General features: G+C 51.9%; 7 protein-coding genes across 7 annotated transcripts in view; 4 read left to right on the top strand and 3 right to left on the bottom strand.

The window, feature by feature from the left end:
- Positions 1-187: 187 nt before the first annotated feature.
- Positions 188-1,741, bottom strand: GUITHDRAFT_109945 (hypothetical protein; the record flags this gene model as incomplete). Its single annotated transcript, XM_005831086.1, has 10 exons — positions 188-199; positions 540-572; positions 626-682; positions 738-803; positions 852-896; positions 948-1,012; positions 1,061-1,145; positions 1,284-1,381; positions 1,432-1,537; positions 1,589-1,741. The coding sequence occupies 10 exons, from the start codon at positions 1,739-1,741 to the stop codon at positions 188-190; spliced, it is 720 nt and encodes a 239-aa protein (XP_005831143.1).
- A 1,065-nt stretch (positions 1,742-2,806) lies between these two features.
- On the top strand, positions 2,807-7,493 carry GUITHDRAFT_139999 (hypothetical protein; the record flags this gene model as incomplete). The annotated part of the gene is made up of 26 exons (XM_005831085.1): positions 2,807-2,933; positions 2,978-3,054; positions 3,146-3,204; positions 3,347-3,401; positions 3,642-3,721; positions 3,832-3,926; positions 4,102-4,143; positions 4,189-4,232; positions 4,373-4,525; positions 4,580-4,669; positions 4,872-4,951; positions 5,007-5,096; positions 5,163-5,220; positions 5,272-5,343; positions 5,398-5,460; positions 5,526-5,576; positions 5,763-5,847; positions 6,130-6,188; positions 6,241-6,327; positions 6,356-6,427; positions 6,484-6,546; positions 6,591-6,662; positions 6,883-6,935; positions 6,987-7,032; positions 7,093-7,126; positions 7,480-7,493. 26 exons carry the CDS (start codon positions 2,807-2,809, stop codon positions 7,491-7,493), a joined length of 1,821 nt encoding a protein of 606 aa, XP_005831142.1.
- Positions 7,494-8,071: 578 nt separating this feature from the next.
- GUITHDRAFT_163658 (hypothetical protein) lies at positions 8,072-10,941 on the top strand (the record flags this gene model as incomplete). Its single annotated transcript, XM_005831084.1, has 5 exons — positions 8,072-9,330; positions 9,449-10,061; positions 10,430-10,597; positions 10,734-10,834; positions 10,890-10,941. 5 exons carry the CDS (start codon positions 8,072-8,074, stop codon positions 10,939-10,941), a joined length of 2,193 nt encoding a protein of 730 aa, XP_005831141.1.
- Positions 10,942-11,072: 131 nt separating this feature from the next.
- On the bottom strand, positions 11,073-15,680 carry GUITHDRAFT_139997 (hypothetical protein; the record flags this gene model as incomplete). Its single annotated transcript, XM_005831083.1, has 32 exons — positions 11,073-11,141; positions 11,231-11,272; positions 11,335-11,386; positions 11,428-11,480; positions 11,525-11,566; positions 11,612-11,641; positions 11,847-11,905; positions 11,961-12,054; positions 12,111-12,163; positions 12,274-12,334; positions 12,397-12,459; positions 12,529-12,645; positions 12,772-12,812; positions 12,856-12,923; positions 12,973-13,000; positions 13,045-13,223; positions 13,250-13,282; positions 13,469-13,511; positions 13,563-13,593; positions 13,648-13,701; positions 13,785-13,835; positions 13,879-13,944; positions 13,990-14,033; positions 14,216-14,264; positions 14,309-14,395; positions 14,437-14,477; positions 14,678-14,707; positions 14,754-14,890; positions 15,013-15,062; positions 15,115-15,192; positions 15,252-15,324; positions 15,370-15,680. The coding sequence occupies 32 exons, from the start codon at positions 15,678-15,680 to the stop codon at positions 11,073-11,075; spliced, it is 2,229 nt and encodes a 742-aa protein (XP_005831140.1).
- A 737-nt stretch (positions 15,681-16,417) lies between these two features.
- Positions 16,418-16,762, top strand: GUITHDRAFT_109942 (hypothetical protein; the record flags this gene model as incomplete). Its single annotated transcript, XM_005831082.1, has 1 exon — positions 16,418-16,762. One exon carries the CDS (start codon positions 16,418-16,420, stop codon positions 16,760-16,762), a length of 345 nt encoding a protein of 114 aa, XP_005831139.1.
- A 714-nt stretch (positions 16,763-17,476) lies between these two features.
- On the bottom strand, positions 17,477-18,319 carry GUITHDRAFT_153078 (hypothetical protein; the record flags this gene model as incomplete). Its single annotated transcript, XM_005831081.1, has 2 exons — positions 17,477-17,640; positions 17,727-18,319. A coding segment is annotated over one exon (552 nt), but the record flags the coding sequence as incomplete, so codon positions are not given.
- A 1,176-nt stretch (positions 18,320-19,495) lies between these two features.
- GUITHDRAFT_109941 (hypothetical protein) overlaps positions 19,496-21,383 on the top strand; it is a gene marked incomplete at both ends in the record, with an annotated part of 4,435 nt that continues 2,547 nt past the window's right edge. The window contains 11 exons of the mRNA XM_005831080.1: positions 19,496-19,521; positions 19,579-19,631; positions 19,682-19,843; positions 19,892-20,064; positions 20,113-20,150; positions 20,199-20,254; positions 20,331-20,356; positions 20,412-20,495; positions 20,555-20,604; positions 20,657-20,715; positions 20,774-20,880. Coding sequence (XP_005831137.1) covers positions 19,496-19,521; positions 19,579-19,631; positions 19,682-19,843; positions 19,892-20,064; positions 20,113-20,150; positions 20,199-20,254; positions 20,331-20,356; positions 20,412-20,495; positions 20,555-20,604; positions 20,657-20,715; positions 20,774-20,880 — 834 coding nt within the window. The remainder of the gene's footprint in view (positions 19,522-19,578; positions 19,632-19,681; positions 19,844-19,891; positions 20,065-20,112; positions 20,151-20,198; positions 20,255-20,330; positions 20,357-20,411; positions 20,496-20,554; positions 20,605-20,656; positions 20,716-20,773; positions 20,881-21,383) is intronic.

Genomic DNA, 21,383 nt, shown 5'->3' with positions numbered 1-21,383 from the left:
GAGAGAGAGAGAGAGAGAGAGAGAGAGAGAGAGAGAGAGAGAGAGAGAGAGAGAGAGAGAGAGAGAGAGACAGAGAGAGAGAGAGAGAGAGAGAGAGAGAGACAGAGAGACAGAGAGACAGAGAGAGAGACAGAGAGACAGAGAGACAGAGAGACAGAGAGACAGAGAGGGATTTTCTTCACCATCATCAACTGGGCCCCTAGGCGTGAGGGCAGCATCAAACATCCCGTTGTGATCAACCTGCTGACGAAGGGGAGGAACTCGTCGAATGATCAACTTGCTCCTCGTCAGATGTGAAGCAGGAGGAGGAGAAAGAAGAGAGGAGGAAGGGGGTTCAGACAGCACGAGCGCAAGAGCAATCGAAGGGAGAAGAACAGCTGCATGGGCGCGGGCCTTTGTCGTTATATCGTTGTGGAGGGGAGGAGGTGGAGAAGGAGGAGGAGTAGAAGGAAGAAAGACGAGCAGGACGAAGAGGAGGAGCAGAAATGGAATGAAGACGAGAAGGAGGAGGAGGAGGAGGAGGAGGAGGAGGAGCTTACTGTCTTGGCTTCTGCAACATTAGCTGGTGCCCCCTGCGATCCTCATAAGAGGAGGAAACGATCAACGGGCATAGCCTCCGCCGCACCATAATGCTGATCAGCCTCGAGTCCGAGTCCGGGGGGCTCTCACCGGGAATGTAGATCTAAGTACACCAGAGTCAGCGCCCCGACCAGCGCCGGCACCAGCGGCCAGCTCACTCTAGTGTCCGTAGCTGACATGATGTTCTTCAGCACGATCCCTCCCTTCCCGATGATGGCTCCAACCTGCTCCCCACCGGTCACTCCTCCCCTCCCCCAGCAGGGAGTCCTCACCCATTCGTCGGGGATCGCAAGAACATCCTTCACGATTCCCTTGCTCTGCAGGATCGGGTCATGTGACAGCGACGGCAGACCACAGCACGCTCTTACAGCATCTGGGCCCTCGATAGTCTCCTTCACTAGCAACTTCGCCTGGGCCACTTCGTCCGGAGTTCCTGAACCGACAAGCGTCAGTCTCCCTTGTCATCGTCTTTGCTCTTCACCGAGGAAGAAGATTTGTCTGTAGGGATATCCTGGAACGTTTGTCTTTGGATCCACCCAGATCCTGCAGTTGGACATCCTTGCAAGCTGGGTGAAACAAAAGTCACAAACAAATATTTCCTCTGTCTTTGCCCTCTATCTCACTATCACCACTACCACCACCACCTCTCTCCTCCTCCTACCCCACCTCTTTGATCGTCCCACCGGACTTCCCTATCACGAGACCGATGCAGTCAGACGGCACCTGCAGCATCTCAGCTCAAAGGGCTTCAGTCCTGCCGCAAGGCTCGCCTCCATCATGTCCTTGGTTGAGCCTCGTCGATCTGCATTCGATCATTTCGCGCCATGCAGGAAGGATGCAAGCATGCGATACCGTCCCCGTCGCCTCCTCGCAAGTCAAGGACAAAGTAGCTCCTCCTTGGGCCGTGCGTACCATGAAAGGGCTGAACCCGCGAGCCTTCGGAGCTCAAGAAAACAACCTGCGCACGTTGAGCACTCACGGATACTGACAAGGTTACAACACTTCATACCGCCAACAGCAAGTTCCTCAGGCTTCCAGCATCATGCCTCTGCATCCTGCTCTGCAGTTTCGTCCTCCTGTCCATGGGGTACAACGAAGCGGCGCTCCCACTTCCGACCATGGGGCTTCCGACCTTGCGGCTTCCGGCCGAATTCGTTTTCATCCTCAGAACATTCGATCGATGCGATCTAACCAGCTCTTCGGAGGAGGAGGAGACAACTCTCATCCACATCCTCACGAGACGAGCTGCCCTGGCTCTCTCCTCTCCTCTCCTCCTCCCCTCCTCCTCCTTCCGCTCCTGCCCCTCTGCAGGCTGCCCTGCAGGCTGCCCCTCTACCTGCATTCCGAACTGGACGGGGACGAGGGCATCCCGGGCGAGCAGCAGCCTCAGCTGATTCAAGTTAGCCGCGGCGCCGGCCGGCCCGGCCCGGCCCGGCCCGTGCCACGGTGGCCGCAGGGCCGCGCCTCCGAATCCGGCGGCGGATCCGCCGAGGCACCCGGGTCCGGGCTGGCCCCGTGACTGCAGCGGTACCGGAGTGAGTTGGCGTATAGTACCGTAGTACAGCTCCCGGGCCTCGTCACGATTCACGGGGGCCGGGGCGATATACTACTGTGATTACCCCCGGCGTGCCCAGTGCCGGCCCGGCACTATGCCACCGCTTCCTGCCCCGGGCCGGGCAATCAGGCTCCGGGGGCCGGGCGTGGTAGTCCCGGACATAGTGAAAGTTGGCGTCATTAGACCAGTGATTTGCTTCTTTCAGTGACTCAAAGTTAAGTTAAAAATCAGTACGAGGACAATCAGGAGAGTCGAGGAGGCTTGACCCTGACACTGTCGCACTGGCCATTTGCTAGTCACGGTAGCGCGGCCGGTGGCCCGGGCCCGGGGCCTGGGGGCCCCGGGCCCGCCGCGCGGCGTACGGTAGATCGTAACGGGTAGTAACCGTCATTCACCCGGCGTGTTAGAGTTTTCAAAAGATTTGAAGGAGCGTGGTGGAGGAGCGTGGTGGAGCAGTTGATGGATGAAGCATCGGAGAATCCATGGGGCAGCAAGGCGGGGAAAGACGAAGGAGGGAGGGGGAGGGGGAGCGAGAGGGAGGGAGCATGAGAAAGAGAGGGAGACGGAGGAGGGGAAGGGAGGCTGCACGGGAGAGAGTCTTCCCCTAATTGTAGCGGAGCCGCAGAGTCTCCTGCCTGCCATTGATCGATTCGAGCACTGCTGAATCCGCACATGCTTTTACTGACTGCCTGCGTGTCACTCGCAACAGAAGTCGGAGCTTCTCGGACCTTCGACTCTGATGGAAGCGTAAACTTGACCAGGGGAGCAACCGTAGACATGCCCTCGAACTCAGTCACCGGTGAGTTCTCGTTGCCATCCCACCCATGACTTGGATGCGAGCAGAGACGTGCGCGCCAGTCTTCGACACAGAACCGCAGAAGATCAAAGATCACATTCTTGTGTACAGCTCTCATGGCAAGGTGTGAGATCGCTGAACATCACGTTTACATCCCAAAGCTCCCCTCCTCCCCTATCCCTCCTCGGATTGAATTGTTGCCGCGTATATTCTAGGATCCCACTAGCTTATGGTCGTTCTCGAGCCAAACGGGGATCAAATCAAGCTCTTCCAGGTTTGAATTCTTAGGCATGACTTGATGATCCTATCATAATGATGATCAAAATGGAGATGCTGATTGAGATGATGATTGAGATGATGATTGAGATGATGATTGAGATGATGATTGAGTTCATGATTGGTTGACTTTGTGACAGGGGATCCGACAAAGGGATCGTCAGAGAATATTCTGCCGGTGAATGCAGTTACAAGGTCTGAGGGGGTCGTCAAAATGATCATCTTGCCAGATGTCAAAGGACTCTACACCATACTGTTGACTTCAGCAGGTTTGTGATCAAGAACTGAAAGATTGCACATAATCTTAGCATATGATTCCTTCAGCCATCCCAAAACAACCGTCAAGACTGAACTTGATACAAAAGACTCTTGTCTTCCAGGTTGGACATTGAAACTGATGTGACTGTTTCCAATCTTGTTTTGACTTCGTTGCAGTGCCTTGTGCCTTCTGGACACAGTGGATTTCGTTGCAGTCTGCTTCTATCAACAGAGGTTACGGCCTTGTTGCTTCGATTGTAAGGCATGACAGGAGTTGGTTTCACAGGAAGGGAAAGACAAGACAATCTCATTCAGCAGGTTGATGTTGCAACGTCGAAGTATCTTTCTTCTCATCTTTGTCCTTCAGCATGATCCTCTCTCCCCTCCTCAACAACATGCATCGGATCTGCCTCCCCCTCGCGATCCAGACTGATGTCTGGGTGAACGTCGTGATTGACCTCGGTGATGGCAGGGGGAGGGAGACAAAGAGAGGGAGGAAGGGGAGAAAGCAGGAAGAAACAGAGAGGAAGAGAGGGGAAAAGCAGGGAGGGAAGAAAGGAGGAAGAAACAGAGGGAGGGAGGGAGGGAGGGCTGAAGGAGGGAGAGGGAGAGGAGTGTTTTGACGGATTCTTTGTAGAGGGTTTGATCCAACAGTACCATCCTTCCCTCACCTTCAGAGGTTGCTACTCCCGAGAGCTGCTGCTGTGCTGATGGGAGATATCAGGCCTTGAGAGAATCGAGCTTGAGACCGCCTGTCGTATCCGGAAGGTGACGGGAGATGATGGGGAGGGGAGGGAGAGAGGAGAGAAAGGGAGGGGAGGTGAGGGAGGCAGAGAGGGAAGGGAGGCAGAGAGGAGAGGGAAGGGAGGGAGGCCGGGAACGAGCGGTAGACATGACGGGTGGTGCAGATCTTCACGTTGCTTGTTAGACCAAGTGAGAGCAGCTTTACGAAGCCGGAGAGAAGCTCGATGAGCAGGGAGAGAGGGAAGAAGGGAGCATGGAGGGCGAGCATCGAGAAGGCGTCGTCGAGTGACAAGAGGGAACAGGAGGAGATAGCAGAGGTCGACTCCTCTGTCTCTTGTTGTGCTCAGATGGTTTTGATGTCTCCTCAACAGGAACTTCTCTTCCCTGCTACCTGCCAGCACACGACGCTCTTCATCTGCCAACATCCAGAGGGCACGGCACTCGGAAAGGATGGCAGGGAGGTAACAAAGGAGGGGATACGAGAGCTGGAGAGTTTCAAGTGAGTCGTGCGTGAGAAGGAGAAGGCAAAGACGAAGGTCGAGAAGACAGATCGGCTCAAGACTCCCGTTCTCCGCGATGCGTGGATCCTTGACAGCACATATGATGAAGTTGTTCTTTGACTTGCTGGAGACAGCTTCACCGTCAGCTGACGATGATGACTAGATGGCAAAAGCGTCAAGCTGTTCAAGTGAGGACAGCATCGGAAGATCAGGAATGTTCGACGAGTTCGATACCCCTGTCATGTGAGTCTCGCATGTGCTTTGAGAGCGTTCGAACGTGTTGACGATGAAATTTCAGAGACGAGGATAGGATCGAGGAGAAGGGGTATGACGACGGAAAGAAGCCGGAGGACGACAGGAAAGAACAAGAGTTGAATGACCCGGACATGTAACTCTCATATCTGTTGTCAACTGAGATTGTTTCTTGAACTGAGATCGTTTCTTGAACTCACAGAAATGAGAAGAATGTTGCGAGGTTGCACAGAGACAACGTCAAACTGTTCGCGTCCAAAGTCAGCCCGACATGCGCTGGCCTGGATCCAAGCTCTGACGTCCCTTGGTAGCTGCGAGCGGACGCAAAGCTACAGTCGCTCATGTCGGAGTACGACGAGCTGAAGAAAGATCAGATTCCGCATGTAAGTCTCCCGTGACGACCGTCTTTGCTGCTCCTTCCTGTGACGGGCAGCCAGCGAGAAGTGAACGATTACAAAGTCCGGAGGATGAACGAGCAGATCGCTCTCCTGCATGTTGAGGTAGGAGACCTCCTCCTCCTCCTCCTCCTCCTCCTCGCGGCTGCGCTCCTTCACTCCATCGATAGATGTCCAACCTCAAGTCGCGGGTCGAATCTGAGCACACAAGGAGCAAGCAGGTGATGTTCAGATCACGCAGTATCCCCGTTCCCCTCTCCCTTTCCCTCTCCCGCTCTCCTGCTCCCCCCTCGCTCCCGCTGCCGCTCTCCCTCTCCCTCTCCCTCTCCCTCTCCCTCTCCCTCTGTTTCTTCCTGGTTCCATGATGGCCATCCTGACAATGACGACGGAGATGACGATGGTTGCAGTTGGAGCTTGAGCTGGAGCGAGAAAGGGCTATCAACATTGATCAAAGATTGGAGATCCGAGAAATTCAAGCAATCCTTCTACAAGGTGAAAGCAGTTCTGATCTTCCTGCATGTTTCGGACACTTTCGGTTGCTTCCACAGCAGCCGATCTTCGTTATGTCTCTGCTCCTTTCTCTACATCCATTCCTCCTCCTCTCCACAGACTCCTCCTCGTAAATCTCCTCATTGCTCTTGCTCTTGCTCCTGCTCTTGCTCCTGCTCCTGCTCCTGCTCCTGCTCCTGCTCCTGCTCCTGCTCCTGCTCCTGCTCTCGCTCTCGCTCTTGCTCTTGTCAACCGAGTTGATGGGATGACTGCAAACAAAACCAGAGCGGAGGAAAATGAAATTGCTCACAAAGGACAACCAGATTCTGAACTCGCTGCTCAAGGTGCGCGAGAGCAGAAGCCTTTCATCTCCTCTTGCTCATAGTCAGTGCGCAGGATGGAGAGGAGAGCTTGAGGAGGCACCAGGAGACTTTCAAGACCAACACAGCAGAGCTGACTCAAAACTTCTTTGTGGGGATGCAGGTTTGGCCTTGCTGCTAGAAGCGATCAGTTGTGGGATGTTGACATTCACACGTTCAAGTTGTCCAAGGAGATAATGCATGCGTCGCAATCCCTGGCCGAGGTGAAGGAAAACCGCCGGCCCTCTCTGCTGCTAGGGCCAACGGACTTTGTCTGCAGGAGAACGGCGAGCTCTGTCAGAAGATTGAAAGACAGCACAAGGAGCTTGAATGCGAACAGACGGTGAGACGCGAGATTGGCGAGCATGTCTGACTGTGAAGATGAAGATGAGGGAATACCAACACAAAGAGCACGCGGCGCAAGCGAGAGAGTGGGCTAAGGAGCTTGCAGATCTCAAGGTCGGTGTATGGCGGAGCTGTCTGTTGATTGATCATTGTCACGGCAATCATGAATGGTTGTGTTTGTGTCTTGCTTCTTGCACGAGTTTTCTTTCTGTTTGGTATCACAAGACAATTCACTCGCTGATTTCTTCGTTGATGTGTTCCACCTTGCTCGTGCTGTGTCCTCTCTATACCTCTTGCCCTCCCTTTTTCTCTGTCATGAGAGAAATTTTGTCAGGCTGAGATAAGAAAGAAGGATGCCCAGATTGCAAAGCTAACAGCTATCAACATGTAGTCTCAGATCAACATCATGTTGTTGCTCAAGGTGACACGTGTGGTCAGAGAAACTGAGTCTGTTCGACTTAAGAATCAATCTTACGAGAAAGAGGTGATGATGAAAGTATGTCGACTTGAGGCTGACAGGCGAACAGAACAAACTGTTGTGCAGCGAGCTCTCTTGCTTGAAAGAGAGTGCAGGAAAGGTGAGTGACTTGAATTCTTCATTTCATCATCATCATCATCATCATCATCATCTTCATCATCATCTTCATCATCATCTTCATCATCATGAATGACGGGGATGGCGATGATGATCAAGGTGGAGCGAGACTTCCAAGTTTGCAAGGCAGAAAACGAGCGCCTTAGAAGAACACTATCAGACGCGAATGTGGGTTCTTGACTTCAACAGCTAGTTCTCCTGCTCATGGTTGTTCCTATCAGGCCCAGAAAGCGCAGGAGATAGAGAGGATAGAGAGAGATCATGCTGTCTTGTATGCAAAACAGGTTCTCTTCAACATCTTTCACTTGTCTATTCGTGATAACACCTTGGATTCAGGTTTACCGGAGTGAACGTGAAATGGAATCCGTGAAGAAGCGAGCTGATGATGTAAGATGGTGGAGATGTGTTGATAATGATGATGATGATGATGTTGGTGATGGTTGGTGGAGATATGTTGATAATGATAATGACATTGATGTTGGTGATGGTATTGTTGATGATTGTCTAACGATGAGTCAGGCTGAAAAAAGAAACCGGACATTGCAAGTACGCAGGTTTGACTCACGCACGTCTTCTGTGTTTTCGGTGGAAAATTCTACCATGTAATCTCTACATAAAATGTCAAGTAAAATCATCGTCACCATTATCTCCTCCTCCTCCTCCTCCTCCTCCTCCTCTTCTCCTCCTCCTCCTCCTCCTCCTCCTCCTCCTTATTACTTCATGACCCAATTCGTTATTGCGACCAGTGGAGACTTGATGACAAAAGGTGGGGTCAATGGCAGTGTATCAGGGGGTGGGGTAGTCAATATGAGACGGAATTGTTTCGGAGCCGAAAGGAGCGAGGAGGAGGAGGAGGAGGAGGAGGAGGAGGAGGAGGAGGAGGAGGAGGAGGATCTCGAGGGCTGGGATGTGAAGGAAGCAAGTCGACATGAGCCCGATCCTTCTCCTCCTCTGTTTCTTCCTCGCTGATCTCGTCCATGGATCGTCTCCTCCCCTTGATGCCTCAAGGGTCGTTCCTCCAGCAAGCCCCAGACCCTCCAACTCGCTGTTTGACGCCCTGTTCGCCCCATGCTGCAACGCCAGCGCATGGTTGATCCCAGCCATTTCCTCGCAGTGCTTCGGGCAGTTCGTAAGGGAGAGCACGAGCTCGTTGGACGAGTGTCAGATTGGGGTCCTGGTGGAGCAGGCCAAGGAAAACCTCGTCAGAGTCCTGACGGAGCAGCATGAGCTAGAGGCCAAGATCGAGCGGAAAACCAACCACACAGCATCCCTGACGCAGGAGCGCGCGCGGGTCGAGCAGCTCGTGCGGGACCTTCGCGCCGTCGCTGCTGTGCAGGGCTCGGGGGCACAGTCTGCGCATCCTGCGATCCTGCGAGAGCTGCTGTCTGAAGAGTCCCGCCTCCCCCTCCTCGCCGAGCAGATCGCCAAGAAGTGCTCGCAGATCGAGCAGCTGAAAGAGACGCTGGACGACTGCAGGGGGAGGGCGGAGAAGGCGAGGGAGGACATGAGGTCCCTCCTCCGGGAGATCCCGGAGAACTCAACGCTGTTCAACGAGACGAACTTGACTTCTAACATGGACTTCTCCGTGCTCTTCGACCGTATCGCCCCCAAAGCGTCGGAGAGGAGGATCAACTTGCGCAAGGTTGTCAAGGAGGTCTTCTCGCCCAGGAGCCTCGTCCTGCTGGGCACTGCGCTCCTGCTGGGGCACAACATGAAGGGGCATAAGGAAGGCGAGCATCGGGACAAGGAGGAGAGAGGAAGGGAGGGAGGAACCTTGCGAGATAGGTGGCGTAGGGCTGATCGGGTGACCGCAGCGTCCTCCGATCAGCGGCGCCTCCTCCCCGAGCATGTGGGGCGAACTCTCCTGCTGTTGAGGCCTGTGCTGAGCTCCGCGAGGATGCTTGCTGAGCTCCTGCTCTTGGTGCACGACCGAGTGATCACGCGCAAGTTCTACCAGGCGAAAGTTTTGATCGACCTGATCGGATCGAGGTTGAGCTCCAAGCAGACGCCAGCATGGAAGGGCTCGGCAGAGGTTTCCTCCTCCTCGCCCCTCGCGTCCGACACCGAGTTCTTCAACGGCCTCATCCGCTCCCTGTGGAGGGGGCCAGTTGGGCAGATGCTGGAGTCAGAGATTGCTCTGTCGCTTCAGACATCTCTCGCTCAGCTCGATGGGTTCGCATCGTTGAGGTGAAGATGAAATAGCGGATAACATTTGAAATTCTGACTTTACCCTCTCCTTCCCTCTCTTCATCTTTCTCCTCCTTCTCCTCCTCCTCCTCCTCCCTTGCTCTTCTTCCTATGGCAGGGTACAAGAAGTCAACCTCTCTACTCGATCCCCGTGGATCAGAGAGCTCAAGCTGCTCACGACCAAGTCAGACCAGGAGATCCAGCTTCTGTGCGTGCTGCGATGGGTGATGGAGGAGGGAGGAGGCTTTGAGATCAAGGGCTTCCTCAAACCCGCCTACATCCCCACTAGGCTCCGCCTCCATGGGTTTGATCTCGAATTCCCCATGTGGTGTCGGGTGCGCCTGAAGCCCAAGGTATCTCCCTCGAAGCTCGCTGACCCCAGCAGTGCCATCCAAGAGTCTCCCATCACCTCGGTAGCCATCGCTGCTCTGTCGCCCCCCAAGACCAGGTTCGACGTGTCGCTGCATGGCTCCAAAGTCTCTGCCATCCCCGGGCTGAAGGAGGCGCTTCAGTTCTCCATCGGGCACATGTGGAAGGACGTGCTGGTGCTCCCGAACATGGTCGAGCTCCTCCTCTCCCCCGATCAGCTGGTCGTCAGCGAGCCCGAGGCTGTTGGTGTGCTGAGGTTGCGCATTGTGCAAGCTGTGGAGCTCGTGGCGTCGGACTGGGACACAGGGCAGTCAGACCCCTACGTGAAGATCACGCTACATGCTGCAGGACGTGAGCCGCAGGTGATGGTGATGAGGGGGAGGAGAGGAGGAGTGATGATAACGAGGAGGGAGGGGGAGGGGGGAGATGATAAGGAGGAGGAGGAAGAGGGAGGGAGGGAGGGAGGGAGGGAGGAGGAAGAGGGAGGGAGGGAGGAGGAAGAGGGAGGGAGGGAGGGAGGAGGGAGGGAGGGAGGGAGGGAGGGAGGGAGGGAGGGGAAGAAGGAGGGAGGGGAGAGGGGAGAAGGGGCATCAGTAGTTTGTTGCAACAACAGGATGAAGAGGAGGTTAGAGAGGAGGGAGTGCGCGGATGAGGAGAGAAATCCACGGGGGAGCAGGGCAGACGTGTAGAGTCAACGAGATTTTCTATCTCACACCCGTCGGTGGAGCAGGTCAGGAAGACCAAGACCTTGGAAGCCACGTGCTTTCCAGTCTTCAACGAGCAGTTTGAGATGTTTGTCTTCAACGAGGATGCGGATAAGATCGAGATGTCAGTGTGGGATCATGACACCTTCACCTCCCACGACTTCCTGGGCAAGTGTGAAATCAACCTGAAGAAGGTCAGGACTGCTTTCCCGTCCTGCCCTGTAGCCCCTTGTTGCTTCTCTCTCGGTCCTTTCATAGGGCAATCCTCTACTCTAATCCGATTCTCCCTCCCTCCTCTCGCCTAGAGACCCGATGACTGACGGTCTACAGTTTCTCAAGCAGCAGGGAGGGAGGTACGGCACGTGGATCAACCAGTGGAAAAAGTTGGAGGGCTTGCGAGATTGTAAATCTCAAATCCAGTTCGAGCTCTGGTGGGAACGTCTGCGCATCCTCCTCCTCCCTCCTCCTCACGTCATGTCCGTGCAGGTATGACCGCTTTGCCCCGGACGTGCCGTCCTGCACCCGATATGAAAGGTGACGTAGCCTCGTTCCTCCCGTTTCAACCTCCAGCGAGCGAAGATGATATTTAAACAGTAGCATGATGTTAAAGGAAACGTTCTATTCCCCCTCTTCAGTTTTCAAGGAAGCTTTCAACTTCTCCCCTCAGCTTCAAAGGAAACTTTCAACTTCTCCTTTCAGCTGCTCAATGAAGTCTTGCAAAGTTTTGGTTCCATGCACCTGGGCAGAAGTGAAGATTAGCCGGATCGTCGATAATCAAGTCGATTCCACGTTATGTTGGTTGTCATTCCCAAATTCCAAACACTCACCACGTTGTCTCGCGAGCGAACATTCACCGCCGATAACTCCACCTGTTGTGATCTGAGAGAAACGGAGAGCAAGACTGAGAAGTTCAAGAGTTGTTGTCTCTGACCTCCTCTTTGCCAACAACAAGGATGTAGTTGTATTGCAGCAGTTGATTTTGCCTACAACAAGTCAAAAAGAATCAAGAGGCTGTTGTGTGTACCGGATCTTCTTCTTCAACGTGTTGTCCGAATCATCAACATACGCACAAAACCCCTGCAACAGGTGTCAGAAAGACTTCAATGTCTATCTGAAGAAACCTTCTCGATCAAGGTGGTTTCGACTTGTTGAGCATACGAGACCTTGTTGGCTGCTGTCAAGACATTGCGTGCAGAGATCAAACAGACCTGGTCCTGTGAGACTGGAAGGATTGCAACCTTGACGCAATTGACTCAGTCCTCGGCAATAAAAAGACAAAGTCATGAGGACCTGTTTCGGTGACAGCCACAAGGGGAGCTGAAAGAGCGAGGAGGGGAGAGGAAGGGAACGAGGAAAGGGGTGTGAGAAGGGAGACATAGTAATTGGAGTGGAGAAAGACGATTGTCAATGAAACAACATCAAAGATTGTATACAAAAGTTCACCTTCCCTGCTGTATGCTCAAGGATCATAGCAAAAAAACGCTCAACTGATCCAAAGATAGCTGTCCAGACGCGTCAGGAAACGAAAAGGCAGAGCGAGTAGTCTTGATTTCTCACCTCTGTGAATGATTACGGGGCGAGAAAACCCGCCGTGAACTGAGTCCTGACTTGCGAACGACAAGTTGAACCTCTCGGGCAGTTGAAAGTCCAACTTGTTCCAAGACAGTCAGGGAGCAGTGGTAGCAAGTCACAAGTCAAGTGATGAACCTGAATCGTCGCACATTGATGCCTTCTGTTTAGGGCGTCGACGACTGTGATGTCTACGAAAAAGTGAAAGAGTCATTGTGAGGGTTTCTGTCCTCGAGTTGATAGCACAGGACTCAACAAGGGAGTTTGACGTGTCACGCCAGCCACCTTCACTAGCACTTACCGATCTTCGGGCCATAAAAAGCGCCATCGCCGGGCTTCAGCTGCCATTGTTTTCCATGGGCCTGCAATTCATCTTGTCATGGTGGAAAGAAACAAGTTCTCCACGGATGCAAATTCAACATACATTCAGCGCATCTTCAAGCTGCTTCTCCGCCATGTTCCACTTATCCACACCCCCAACAAATTTCTGGAGAGAGGGCAGTAAAGGGCAGAAGTCACTTCAGTTTGTATCATCTGCACAAGTACAGAACCTCACCTCTGGACGCGTCGAGAGACAGACATGGTAGTCGAGGTTGAACCGAGAGTAGATGGTCTTGACAAACTCGAGCACGTCGGATATCTCTGTATATCGCAGAAACCATCTCTTACGACACTACAAGACGTCAGGTGGTTGGCAGAGAACCTTTTTGAACATCATTCAACTCGCAAAATATGTGTGCGTCGTCCTACAATCAAGAACCAAGTCACTCGGGCTCCAATCCTCGAGCTGTAGACTCACCTGCTGAAACCTCCGAACCCTCGTCAACCCGGAGAGGGCACCTGTAGTCTGCTGAGCTGACTGGCATTTGGTTTGAGCCCACACCTGCCAGCTCGTTGCGATGCAAGACTCCAAAGTCTGCGAGACGGAGCGGGAGTTCACGATAGGACCGACTTGCGGTGATGTCAAAACAGCCCATGGCGTGTCATCATGCTGACTTACGTCTTGCTTGCAAAGATTAGACAGTGACCTTTCCAACCATCACAAACAAAAGAAGAAGAAGAGAAAGAATACCTGGACAGTTCATCGGTTTCAATCCAATTGTCTCGCATGTCTCCTGATGAGACTGGCGACCTTTATGGATTCCATCTTGTCCTTGTTCATCTTGATTTACATTATCCTTGGTTTTCTCTGTCATTCCGTCGTGCTTTTCTTCAAACAGGAACATGTTTTCTCTGCCTATCTTTGAGCAGCTGATTCAAGTGCAAGAAACATGTACCTGTAATGAGCAGAATGCCCGCTGATATCCCACCTGCAAGATGTTCAAGTCACGAGAAGGTCAATCGCAGCAACGAAAATCCACAGTTTCATGTTGAACAAGTTTGGAGTGATGACTTCTTTGTATCTTCTTAACCGATATTCTCTTCTCAACATTTCGACAAGCCTTGACATTTCAAAAAGATTGTCACAGCGCAAAGACACATCCTAAAAGTCTCACCTGTTGTAGACAATTGCCCCATGTGGCAAGAAAAAACACGACCCTTTTCCGTGATTTCAGTCAGTAGAACAATAGATGATCTATGCTCTCTTACCCGGACTTAAAGGGTGAAACATGAAAAATTCCTGCCGGAGTGAGGAAAACGAATCACAATCTGCACAGGTAACATTGATAATCACCTGCTCCCTCCCGATCGTTCTGTGATCTCTTGACTTCGCCTCTTCGATCCAAGTCTGTAAGTAGAATAGAATGATTTGTCAAGATATGATCCGGTTGATGGCAAGGCAAGGCAAGGCAAGGCAAGGCGAAAGAAGACCTCATAATCCTTGAGCCGCTTCTTGTCCGGGAAGGATATCCCATAAACTCTCTGATTTCTTTTTCATTTCAAGGAATCCAAGAGGTGAAAGTACCTGCAATGCATCTTGTTTACTGTCCCCTTTCCAGTATGAGGATGATGTCTTCTGGATCGAGAATGCCTGAAGGGAGATGAGATTGCCTTCAACCTGCATTCTTGCACTCACTTTAACGATCCCTGTATGAGAGACGTGCGGGCCACGACACAGATCTGCAAGGATAAAAGGAGGAGATTGAATCAGAGGGGTTGGGAGAGTTGGTGGAAGGTAGAGAGGGGGGGAGGAGAGAGAACAAGGGAGGGAGAGAAAGGAGGGATGGGAGGGAACGGAGGGAGGGAGGGAGGGAAATGAGAAAGGTCAAAACTCCAAATCTTGGTGGGATGTACATTCACACCAATCAAAGGTCCGCACTGATAAGCCGTACACCTTCCACCATCCGGCACCTGGTGGAGACGTCAAGATCAGGGGCAACGCTAATTTAGCGAACCTTGCGGGCGATGATGTCGAGCTTATACGGATTGTACTTGAACATCTCGATCGCCTCTTCTTTTAGCATTTCATATCGAACGAATTTCTAGAAAGCGATCAATTACTGTTGTTGAGCTCTGGTTTCACCTGCTTCGATTTGATTATCGCAGCGACCTTGGACTCCAAGTCTGTCCAAAAGCTTCAGAGAGACAAATCTTCCTACTAGCCTCAACATCGCCCCGCTGCCTTCCTCAACCATCTACTACTCTCCTTATTCCCTTGCCCGCCGGTTACCATCATCGCTATAACTACCACACAACCACCACAACCATCACTGTTGTCATTACAAGCTAAGCAAGTTAGCAACATAGGTGAATCTCGGACTTACCCTTAATTTCTGTCATCGATATCGCTGTGCCTATCGCCTTTGTCAGATCAAAACATAATCATCGCAATGGTCAGACCGTTTGCAAGCCTGACATCATAGAAGAATCCTTCCTCCGTCGGAGGTCCCGTGACGAGGAGCGCTTTGTGCTGTAGCTCCAATGCCTGCTCGTCTCTTTGAGGAGGGATAGTTGAAGTCCTCTCGTATGCTGAGAACCTGCCCTAAGATGTGTGCAGAAGAGTGCCAGAAAACTTCTTTTCCCCTTTCATCATCGAAGGTCAGGAAATCAAGTCTGCGATCAGCGTTAGATCAAGTCCGATAAACTGGCGAGAGAACACATGCAATCTGCTTCCAGAGGTCGATCCAAATCCCACACGTTATCATTCACCTACATGCATGAACTCATTCGCCTGGAGAATCTCCTGTGAGGAGAAGCTAACCAGCGCTACAACAAACTCCGACAGTCTCTCTTTGGAGACATTAAGTGCTACTTCCTTGGGCGTAGTTTGTCCAGCGATCTGCAGAGGTGGAGTGATCGGCAGTTTGAAATGTAATATGTTCAATGTTGGCATCTTACTCCAGCATACTGGGTGCCGCCTTTGATTGAGACCTGTATGCTAGCTCTTGAGCCCTCCCTTTCCTTGTTGATCCTGCCACGACGGATGAGCTACGAACACGAGCTTTGAGGTATCTACCTTTCCTTTACCCTCTCCAAGACATTCAGTCGATGCTGCACAAACTCTGGCTCATCTCGGAAAGCTTGCTCCAGCTCTTCCTCCCCGTGCTGACCCCCTCCATAGATTCTATCGACGACAAACCCTTGCCCAGACCGTCGAGAGAGGACGGAAGCAGAGAGCCGCTGAGGAAGGCGCGAGAACGAAGAGAATGGATGAGGCAGAAGAGAAGTGCATGGAGAGTGGAAGTTCTCCGACTGATGGCCGCACAACCCTCCTCCCTGTGCTGCCATAACCACCAGCACCTCCAGCCATCGCCCAGCCCCCGCCATGCGGATCCGCCCCGTGGGGAAAATTCTTTTGCCCATGGGCCTGTGGTGCTGTCACTGAGGCGCGGGGTTTGCACAGAGCTGCCTTTCTCTCATCCTTATATGTACTCTCTGGGGCGGGTTGTGTGGCACTAACTTTGAGTAAAGGCTGCAATAGAGCCTCCTTGATGAGTAAAAACTAGGTACAAACTTTAACTCGGAATTCCAGGGGAGAGTTTTTGAGTCAGATATAGCCGCGATCGGCTATATCTTCTTGATATATCTTCTTGATATTCATCGGGTAAATAGGGCGATATGGTACAAATAAGCTCATGTAAATTACCGATAATAGTGCAACTTGAAAACTCACCCCTGATTACTAAACTTTTTAATGTGGAAACGTTGCTTATTGAGTCGCTTCCCCCCCGCGCGCTCCTTACGGCTGCGACGCTGAAGAGCCTTAGCTTCGCTCATCTCCTCTCGCACCGCAACATCGCTCACATTCTTCAGACCCTCCGCTCCTCTCATACATCCGCCTTCAGTGTCGTCGGGCTCCCGTAAACTCTCAGCGATTTACGCCACCTACACCGATGTCAGCAGCCTCTGCCGAGTCATCAGTCACGCGCGCTTCTGATCTCTATCTTAGCGATTCCTTGCCATCTCCTCAGCCTTCTACAGGACATGAGCAGCAGGGACGACTTCATCTTCATGCAGTCAGGATCTTCCCCCGACGCCGCAAGTTCGAGACGCGTAATCGCCGCATGCCTTCCATCATTACTGTCCAGGATGTTCAAGCCCTTATGACGCTGAGCCAACGAGAGGCTGCTCAGGAGCTTGACATCTCCTTGACAGCACTTAAAAATGCCTGCAAGAAGTTGGGAATGGGTTGCTGGCCTTACGTGAAGAAGGAATACCACGGTGCAAAGAACGAGGGCATCGAAACGTATTCACGCATGCATGATCGACAACGATCGACGGAAGAAGACGAGAGGGAGGAGAAAGGAGAGCAAGAAGAGCAAGAAGAGCTGATGAAGAATTTCAGGACATGGCGTACGCCAGATCTCTTAGATGAAATTATTCATATGATGGATACCGCTAGAAAGTAATTGTGCAGACCGATAATTCCTTGCGGTGTTCAAATGGAGGCAAAACATGGTGGCGTGCAGATAATCGAAGTTGTTTGGAGCTGGAAAACAAGAATGTGTGTTTAATCACTCGAACTGTGCAATTTTGCGAGGATATCTGCATTTATCTGGTACACTTTAAACAAACGTACTGTAATGAAAGACAAGACACTACCTGCTTGTCACTGACTATCTGCGCACATAAGCACAAACTAAAAGCATGTATCCAAGCTGACAATCGTTGACAGGCAAGCCGCGACATTACCCTGTTACCAGAGCTTGCTAGCAAAGCGAGCTCAACTCAGACTGGACCTTGTTACCCAAGGTAACGGACAGTACTGAAGGCTAGGCTAGCCTTGATCCTCAACAAATGTCAGGCACAGGACTCTCACAGGACTGGAAGCATATAACGGCTAGACGTGCTCTCGGAATTACAATCCCGTTTCCTCTATCCTATATAACGATCAGCCTCTTCAGGGTAGAAGGGTCTATTCTCTCCTTATGTTGTATGCCACGCTTGTGTCTAGCATCGCTTGTGATGTACACTAGACATCACTGCACTACACCTTTGTGTGTGATCCAGTGGAGGTGCCTTGAGCAATTTGCTGTAGATGTCTGCTTCGGGGTGTGGCACGCCATCACAGCTGGTACAGTCTTTGAAAGATTCGATGCAGATTCGATGCATTTCTCAAACGCAAATTGGCATAATTTATGTAAATAAGACTGAGAGAGCGCTGGATTCAATGATGTCGCTCAGCAGCTTTGAAACTGACATTCTCACGTTGTGCTTTGGTGAATTGCCAGCCCTCTTATGTTGGTAAGCCAGGTAGATATTCTTGAACATAGGCATTTCCGCAACTCTGAAAAGAATGTCATCTTCTACCAGACTTGAATTGTTCTCTGGTATAATAGTACATGTCATCATATTCACGTTCGATGAGTTCACCTGAAGTTTTAAGTTCTAGATACTCTCCTCCTCGGATCTTCGCACGACAGCTGATGACGAACCAAGTATTGGTTTTCATAATCAATCATCACGTCGTTGTCTCGCATTGCCTTCAGCTGCATGAAATATTTTTGTGCATGCGACCGCACCTGCGCTTCTGTCCTTGTCATTACGTAGTCTGCTATTTTAGTTGCAACGCCTCGACCCAGCCCGAGGCCTTTCCCTCCCTCCTTGCACGATGCAGTGGATGGTAGACTGAATAAGGCGAGAGCTTGTAAGAATCGATCATGCTCGACCTGTGTCCACCGTCTGGAGAGGCAACTCTTACTGGGTGCAGGAGAGCTGCTTTCTTGGCCAAGAGAAGTTAAGGCATCGTGAGCAATGACCCATTCAAAGAGAGAGTAGTTCCAAGAGGAGGAATCAGCAGCATACGAGTGACTGGCGGCAGTAGAAACTATGGAGGCCTTGTACATCTTCTGCCCTGTGAGTCTGTAGATATTCAGGAGCTTAATCAAGATGGAAGGCGAGGGAAGAGTTGAGAAAGAGAACAAGCAGTCAATCGTGGAATGCCATCACTGGGCGAGGAAAAAGATATTGCAGGGGTCAGTCTGGGGACAGGGGGGGTCATTCATAGACCCGCTTCCAGGGGTGATCAGTGGTCAACAGTACCGTGGCTAATTGTACCGCGAAGAGAATCAGTCAACATTTACAAAAGAGTCACAAGTACCAAACGGCGTGAGATGGCTAGCCCGAGCTGTAAATGAGCAACTGATCCGATTCCAACAGCAACTGAGTTCACAGTTTCAGTACTACGGTACCGTACTGTACTACGTGACCGGAGCTTCGACTGTATCGCCGGTACTATACGTCAATACTATTACTCGCTGTCTTTTTTTTTTTGGTACCGCGAAGAGAATCAGTCAATACTAAGTTTACAAAAGAGCCACAAGCACCATCCTAAAAAAAATGTTTCCGATTCCAAGTTCACAGTCGCAAGTTCAGTCACGTACTACGCCGGAGCCTCGCTTCGATTATATCAGTCGTACGTCCACTCTTTACTCAAAGTTAGTACTATAGCCTTAGTAGTGACTCATGACCGCACTATTACTGGCATAATAATGGAAGTTCTTGTTCCAAGCATCGGTAAAGCTGTCTTTTCTCTTCTCGCCGTTTGGCCAGTGCGACCATCCGTGCAGGGTCAGGGTCAAGTCTCCTCTACTCTCCTCATTGTCCTCGTACTGATCTTTAACTTAACTTTTAGTGAAGCTGAAGCGTCTAGTAAAGCCTTTTTTCAAGCTTGTTGAAGACTGAGCTCGCCGGGTCTCTGCTCGGGCGCGGCCCGGCCACGGGCCGCCCGGCCCGCCCGTCCGCCCGCGGCCGCGAACGATGCTTGAGGGTGCTGCTGCGGCGGGCCCGCCGGGTTGAATGGGGCTGAATCTGGGGCTGAATGGGGTGACGTAATGAAATGTGGGATGAGGGAGGGAGAACGGCTGGCGAGACGAGAGCGATAGGAGAGGAGACAAGAGCGATAGGAGAGGAGACGAGAGCGATAGGAGAGGAGACAAGAGCGATAGAGCGACAGGAGAGGAGACAAGAGCGATAGAGCGACAGGAGAGGAGACAAGAGCGATAGGAGAGGATTGAAGGATTTCAAAAGGAAAGAGGTTCATCGTAAGCTCTGCTCCCAACTCAGAAGCTGCTCGGCCGAGAAAGCAGAGTTTTCTCTCACCACCTTTCGCAGTATAAGTGGCAGAGTCAACACAAGTCAACATGTCTGATTTGCATGTAACACCCACGTAAGCTTCAAGAAGTCCTGTTGAGATTGATGCCTCTGAAGTTGTTCGAACCGACAGCAATACGCCGATCTGTCTGCTAGACGCCAAGGAAGCCTTTCATGGGCTGACAGGTGAAAGTGAACTACTTGCTCCTGCGATTTCTGAAGCAACTGGAGGGCAGAAAACGAGAAGCTCTATTCGTATCATCTCAATGTGGGATGCTGGGCCGGCGCCCTATCTTGCCTCGCGCAGACGTCTCCCGAGAGCCCAAAGTTCTTCCTCCTCCTCCACAAACTGTTTGCGGCAGATGATGTAGCAGACTTGGAGAAGAGGTGCCTTGCAAGTATCCGTCCTGTCCTCATCAGAGCCATCATGATAAGTATGTGAGCAGATGGCGTACAGCAGGAGGACTGGGACGCTTTCATCCAGTTCTGTGCATGCTTCTACGGCAACATGGGAAACTACCTGTCTTTCGGCGACACCAAGTTCATTCCGCGCTGCGGCTCTGAGAAGATTGCGAAGATTGTGTCCCTTTCTTCCAAGGGACCTGAACTGGCAGAAGACGTAAGATACGCTAACATGGAGGACCGACGCTCTGATCGACATGTGCAGTGGAAGAACATCGAGAACGACATCTACGATCTCTCCGAGTGAGCTTGCATGTACTTGCTGTCTGTCTTTGACCTTGAGCAACCCAGTGCCAAGAAGCAGTTCGGGTTGGACGGCAAGGGGATCTCCACATACTATTCTCCAGGTACCTCTTGAAGAATTTGACGCGTCCCGCGCTCGTTTGTGAATGGCATACTTGCGTCTAAAACAACAATCATCAGACATGACAACGGCGGAGATTCAAGTGGTACAGGTGTCGCTCTTTGACCTGTTCTGCCAGCAAGTCGCTGAACTGTCGGTAGGATTTCTTGACTTCTCAGAACATGGGCGACCAGGTTGGTAGTGATGTCAATGTCAATACCGAAATCCAGATTGATAAGTTATCGGTAAGGCGTACAACACGAGATTGTTCAAGACATCGAAGGATGGCGAAGTTGTGTATCAGCTCTGCATCGCCTCAGCGAATCGGCAGGAGAGCGCGATGCATGTCTTCAGGTGACCGATGGGCAGCTAAGGACGGCCAAGGTGCTGAAGGGGAAAACGGCAGGGATGTCAAGATCGAGGTCAAGTACGGCGACCACTCCCCTTTCATGGGCGAGCTAGCCAGTGAGTTTTCAACATCTTTTCCATTGGTTTTGTCCGTCTGCGATGACCATGCACCAAGGGGCAATCGAGAGGGCGTCGAAGTACGTGCCGGAGGAGAACAAGGACCGTGTGGAGATGTTGAAGCACTACGTCAACTCCTTCAACTCAGGCACTCCTCACTGTTCTGTACTGCCCCCGCTACGATGCTGATCGCTACCCTGAACAGGAAACATCCAGGACCACAAGGACTCGCAGAGGTTTTGAACTTCTTTCCCCTCCTCCGCTCCTCTTCCACCTCTACTCCCCTCTCCAGTCCTCTCTCCTCCATCCCTGCATCCAATCCATCCCATCCCTCCCTCCCTCCCTCCCTCCCTCATCCTGCCTCTCCTTGCTCTGACCAATCATTCATTCTTTGTGCGTCCTTTACCCATATCGCCATGTCCTTTCATTTCACACCTTTTGTGTTTCTGCGTCTCTCCTCAATTTCAAATGGTCCCCCCTATGACTGCTACCACCTCGCCCATGTTCTCCTCCTGCTTCCTGATCTCCTTCTTCCCCTTGCCCCCCTCCCCCCCTCTGTTCGCCAGACGAGCTGATCCTCCCTCTCACTCTCCCTCTCCCCCTCCCTCTGATCTTCAAGTCTGCAGGAGCTGGGTGAAGGACAAGGGTCCTCCTGTGGAGACCAACAT

The sequence above is a fragment of the Guillardia theta genome (genome assembly GCF_000315625.1).
Source record: "Guillardia theta CCMP2712 unplaced genomic scaffold GUITHscaffold_42, whole genome shotgun sequence".
In the NCBI taxonomy this organism is placed as follows: domain Eukaryota; class Cryptophyceae; order Pyrenomonadales; family Geminigeraceae; genus Guillardia; species Guillardia theta.
The sequence above is the reverse complement of the archived record's forward strand: the minus strand, read 5'-3'. Positions and strand labels throughout refer to the sequence as shown.